The 6000-nt window shown below is 40.0% G+C and overlaps 1 protein-coding gene across 4 annotated transcripts in view; it reads right to left on the bottom strand.

The window, feature by feature from the left end:
* Positions 1–338: 338 nt before the first annotated feature.
* SCAPER (S-phase cyclin A associated protein in the ER) overlaps positions 339–6000 on the bottom strand; it is a 141542-nt gene continuing 135880 nt past the window's right edge. For all 4 annotated transcript variants that reach the window (XM_018081506.2, XM_018081504.3, XM_018081505.2 and 1 more), the window contains 3 exons: positions 4949–5140; positions 2399–2450; positions 339–789 (listed from right to left, as the gene is read on the bottom strand). In XM_018081506.2, the coding sequence (XP_017936995.1) occupies positions 695–789; positions 2399–2450; positions 4949–5140 (339 nt within the window). In that variant the 3' untranslated portion in view covers positions 339–694. The remainder of the gene's footprint in view (positions 790–2398; positions 2451–4948; positions 5141–6000) is intronic.

The raw sequence follows: 6000 nt of genomic DNA, 5'->3' as shown, positions 1-6000 counted from the left end.
CCGCGGAAGCGAATCCCGCCCGGCCCCGGTGCGCCGCTGGGTTTTGCTCCGCGGAACCTTCCCCGCTCACAGAACATCCCTAGGTTAAACCAGCGTTATTAAAGTCTTACCGAAACGTTAAAAACGCACGTGGTTTAAAAAATCCGTATTACGTGACTTATCCCAAATTACCAGAAAATTATAAGCAAACTTTCCGCAGAGCCAAATCTAACGAATTCTTTTGATTAGATTCTGATTGACTTTTGATTAAAGAGAAAGACAGCTTAAGGAGCTTTTTCTTTCCTATCTCCGAGCCCTGTGTTGCTTATAGTAATTCAAACACACCAACATTTGTAACACAGAAGTCACACCAGACAGAATAAGTTATTTTATTACAAGATATATAGAACATATTTTCTCTATTTGCAACCTTATTTCAGCAGTTCTGCAGTGCAAGTCCCACCACATCACAGGGTAGAAAACACCCAAATCATGACATCGGATACATGAACGAAATAAACTCAAATTATCAAAATTACAAAACAGAACTTGGAAGTATCTACAGTAGTTATGATATAAATAGTGCAAATTATATATCTACAGAGTAAGTATTTATAGAGTATCAAAACCGTTTCAGAACAGCCTTTTAAAGAAGGTAGTCAGCAGGACCTGGTCAGTGTGACGATGTTAGAGATTCAAAAACCAAATATGACACTTATTTTTTCAAGAAGAACTGTCGAGCTTCTTCCCAGGACTGCCGCGGGAATCTGTTGAACAGCTCAAGATAATCTTGAGAACTGAAAAATTTTTCTGTTGAAGACAGAACATAAAATTACCAAGTTATTCCCTCTCAAGATAAGATGGCAATAAAACAAGAATAACGAACTTGCAGCCAATTTGAGATACTTTTAATCCCCTCCCCCTCCCAAAATCTTCTCAGCCCACGGGGTGACACTTGTGTGGAGCTTGGGACACCGAGGGCTGGCTTTAAGAATGGGGGCAGAGGCTCTGGTGAGCAAAGGCTTCCATTTGTAAGCTTTTGGATCAGGCTCTGCTTTGCGCAGTGGAACATTATACAGCTTTACACACTTTATGTTCTTGGACCCACCAGGGACCAGCTCAGCCTCGTTCAGCTCTGGGCAGCCTCAACGGTGTTTTCTGCTCAGCAGCTTTTTTTCCACGGAGGGCTGTGGAGGAGTTGTGCTCCCTGACTCCCAGAGCTCACAGCACAAGCACAAATGCAGCTTTCACTCCTACGAGTGAACAGGACTGCACAGGTGGGCACACGTTTGAGGGTCCGACCCTCCACACAGCACCCAACAATGAAGTTTGTGCTTTCAGGTTGTATTCCCATCAGTGCTACTATTCCCATTTGTGTTTTGGGGACACCATCCTTCACATTCAAGTGATATAATGGACAAAAATAATCCTGCTTATACTATTACTGAGACAACTTTTTTGCAACTGGGGAATGTTTAGAAACCACACTCACATGTCACCACATAGTCATCTTTCTTTAAAAGTTCATCCAGTTTGAATAGTGAAAATAAAAAGCAGTTTTCCATTTGGGTTTTAGATGTTTCTTGAGCAGTTTCTCATGCAAACACAAACCTGGAGAGTTTGTGCTGCAGACACTGCACAAGGCTGCTTCAGACTGAGAGGTATAATGTTGACAGTAAAAATCTCCATAAAGTTACATTAATTTCATGTGTTATATTTTATTTTTAAACACAAAGCTTATGTTTTAGACCTAGAACTGCTCATCTCTTGCCAAATGTTGGGCAAAATGGTGGTGGATTTTTGTTTGCTATGAGGGAGAAATGGATGTCCGAGCGATGTTCTTTATGCAAAATACAGCTAACTCAAGAACAGATGCCCATCAGCACTTGAATTTTAGATGTGTTTAGCAAGTAACAGCCATCTCAGCTGAGAATATTTCAAATTTAGCCTAAAGAGGTTAAATGCATTTTAAATAATACCTTAATAACGGAGGGAAAAAAAAATCACACCTCTTCTGCAAACCGATGAACGTCAAATAACGATTACAAGACAGTATTTCACAGATTTTTGGCTCCCCAGGTGTATTGGCATTGCTGCATGGCTTCTGCAACCTAAAACTTTTGAAGGCAGCCTTTGTGACAGCTAATTAAATATGTGCAGGTACAGTATCACATTTTAAGACATGATACCACACAGCATTTAATAAAGATTAACAGTCTGAATCCCTGATACGACGAGCAGAGGACTGGAAGACACGTCAGGATGTGAGGGAGCCTCTCTCCAAGCTGTAAAATCATGCTGCAAGTTACTGTATTTCTTTTATCATGATGCAGACTCAAAAAATTTAAATCACAGTGAAATATAATATGTACACATTTTGTTAACCGACTGCTACTCTGTTACACTGCATTGAACGTACCCCTCTGCTGAGATAACTGATTATCCATTTGGCCTGAGCTCTGTGCAAAATCCTACGGGGGAAAAAAAAAAAAGGCATCAGGTTTTCAGATCTTACACCCGAGAAATTAAAACAACATTTTTAAGTCTTCACAGTCACTCAAAAATATTAATACTTTATGAAAACTGTAAATTAACAAACTCTGGTTTGTTTGCTACATATAACAACAGAATACTGCCAGCATTTAAATTCTATAATATATATAGTAGATTTTTATTCCTTTATTTATACTTGTTTTGAAAAAAAAATATTTTTAGTACACAACAAAGAACCCAAGGCTTTAATATCTTCTTAGGAAATAGTTATTATTGGGATTTTTATTTACCATAGCTATGTCTCTGTAAAAGAAATGGTGTTTCAGATCTTTGCTCCTGACTCCAAATACACTCTTACAAAACTCATGAATGATTCCCGTTTCAATGGCTGTGCTTCCCAGTGACCTGGGAGCCCGAGGCCCTGATCTCTTGGGAGTGTGTGGAGTTCCTCCCCAGCAGGGGTAACCCCAGCCCCAGCTGTGGGGCAGCCAGGATGAGCACCCAGAGCCGTGTGTGGATTCCCTGCTGCATCCTCGCAGTCAGCAAGGACACCGACCTCGCTGGGAACACGTCGGCTGCCCCACCACAGATCCTGTCTGTTGTTGGAGCATCCACCCAGCAGAACACTGAAGAAGGTATTATCTGATAAGAGATACAATTTAGCAAATCGTGGATACTCCTAAATGTTTTTTAATTATTTCTGCGCATCTAAAAGCAGAGGTAACAAAAATAAACGGGCTGATGCAAACTTCAGCTGATGGAAATAAATCTGTTGGTAAGGAGGTCGTTTGTAAAATCCAGCAACCCTCTGCCTTTGATTTTCGCTGCACACATTTAACACACTGTATTTAAGTGTTATATTCGTACACACCACCAAACTTCTACGCAAACGGGACTTCTTTGAGTGCTCCCTGGCACAGGAAGAATCTCATTTTCTAGTCACGGGGAAACATTTTACAGTCTTTCCCAAACCTTCCACCGAAGCAAATGAGAGATTTGCTTGACAAACAGCAGCGAGCTGAAATAAAAGCAGAGAGGGAAGTCTCTTCTGCGTGTGCGGGATCTGAGCATTCCTTGGATCCTTCCAGAATTGCTCTCTGCGTACGCATGAGCAACATTTGGGATTAGATTTTAGCACGGGCAAAAAACTGAAGTTCCAGTGAAGTCAGCAAAGACAGCACTCTTTACAGCACACACAACTCTTCCATATTTTAATATAACACCTTTTTTAAAAGCCTGCAAGAACAGTATGTGGGCTTAACATCTGAGATATACCTCTAACTGGAAACTAATGTCCCTTGTAGATATACTTACACTTTACTGTAGCTACTGGGGATTTTAATGCCATTCCAACTCTTATAGCACAGAAATCAAGCTAAAGAATCTTAATTATTCCTACAGAGAATACTCTCCTCCACTCTCATGTTTTTTGGCTGAAAAAAACCTGAACTTGCTGCATTTCCTCATAATGCTTAAATTATTTTTTTGCCACTGCAACCTCTACACTGAAATCTGTAGTTTCACTATGACTACTTAGCAAATTCTTTTAATACTAAGTTCCAAACTTTTTAAAAAAATGCTATGCAATTATTTTAGTATTAAAAGGATAAAAAGTAGTTGCACTCAGAAGTTATGCAAACTTTCAGTAAATATTTAGTTCTTGTGCCTTCTCTCTCGAATGCATGTAGCCTATCCTTGGAGTATCCTTGGAGTAGCTGTAAAGCATTAGGGAAAAGAGCTTGACTAACATTTCTGTATCAACAACAGTACCTTTCAGGTGACTGATACAGAGTTACTAGACTCATAAAAGCATATTATTTTTAATAGTGGAGTGTTTATGAAAACTGCATTTATTAATTGGAAACAGTCAATGTATGGAAAACATGAGGGATCCAAAAAATCTGATAGAAAAACCAGCACATAAATTCAGACAAAGGGAAGAAAAATACTGCAAATCCTTATTTAAAACAGTATTCGTAATGACCTCGGTGGCTTACTGTCAAAAATAAAGATGGCAAGATTAGACTGGTAACATATGTTCTGTGTATTTTCTGCATAAAATATATACACTTATTCAGCTCTCTGTAAATCTATGGTACACAGTATACAACTGTACATTTGCATGTAAACACATGAATGTAGCGATTTCAGATATGCTATACGTGCAGGAATTCAAAAAAATAAATATTTTAAGGATTGTCTTGTAATAGCAGGACCTACATCAAACCTTCCCAGTGCATCCAGGAGCTGTAATGAAAACAGGATCCCGAGTGGCCAGTGAGAACCTGAACCACTCGGTAACCTTTTGGAGTTATAAGATGCCTCAAGTACAGGCGTAATCTGTGGTTTGAGAAGAGCTGCAGAGAATCTCAAAGTACTTCAGTGGTGTTTACTTGTTTTACTTAAGTCAAAGGATTCCCACACTCGGGGCAAAGGCGCGAGAAGCGGCCGCAGTGACCCCGCACGGCTGCGATACCTGGATGAAGGTGGCGAGTAAAACACAGCTCATCTCCTGCTCCAGGATGATCTTGTTCTGAGGGTTGTTGTAACAAGCAGCTATCAGCGAGGGGAAGAGCACTTTGATTAAACGAGGATCGCTGAAATACTGGAAAGGCAACTGGCATAGTTTTTGCAGCACCGTGGGGTGACGGCCAGATTGTACAATGATCTGAAAATACAAACATAACAAAATTAAACCACATGATCTATCTCTTCTGCTCTTCCTGTTAACCACCAAGGGTGCTGAAGTCATGCTAAAAAAATGAGCATGGCTGAGAGCAAGTACTAAAAATAAAGCTTAAAACATTGACTTCAAATAACTTCTGTTTCAGTGTGTAAGCATTATTTTTATTGCAGAAGAACATAAAGAATATTGAGCTCTGAAACTTTTTTCCTGTATCACCCAAAAAGACAGTAAGCGGGACGGGGATTAATCTGCAGATTACAATAAAATAGATAATGTAATACCTTAATTCAAAAGGCAAAGAACTATAGCACAGGGACTATTCTGAGTTAGAGCTACGAAACACAAAACCCCAATGCCTGCCATTTAAACACAGTAAGCACGGGGTGGGGGGAAAATCCAGAAAGAAATCACCAGGATTTTCAAAACTCTCCCTCCCAAGCCTCGTCCTTTCCTAGAGTGCCTGCTGGCAACCAGGGGGGACTCTGTTTCAGGGGAGATGTCTGCCACGCATTCTCAGGCACCAAAAAGAAAAGGTGATTGTGAGCTGCACAGCGAGGAGTTTCAGTAAGGAGAGACTCAGAGATCCTCCCATCTGTATTTCTTATCTCGGTTTCTATCAGTGCCATTGGCTCTAAAAGGAGAATTGTTTAGATAAATGGGACTGTTGTCATGAAGCAGGCTAAGTTTACAACTGTGTACATCTGAAGAAATAAGGCAATGCTATCACTGGTCTCCTGCACAGGAACCTTTCCAATTTACTTGATATTCATATAAAGTCTTTGTGATAAACTAAAAAATGCCCAAATCGGATCTGTTCCAAGTAACCTTGATTAGACAATTAC

Source organism: Manacus vitellinus, unplaced genomic scaffold (genome assembly GCF_001715985.3).
Source record: "Manacus vitellinus isolate BGI_N305 unplaced genomic scaffold, ASM171598v3 scaffold_53_pilon, whole genome shotgun sequence".
Lineage (NCBI taxonomy): Eukaryota > Metazoa > Chordata > Aves > Passeriformes > Pipridae > Manacus > Manacus vitellinus.
This window is presented reverse-complemented; position numbering and strand designations above follow the sequence as displayed.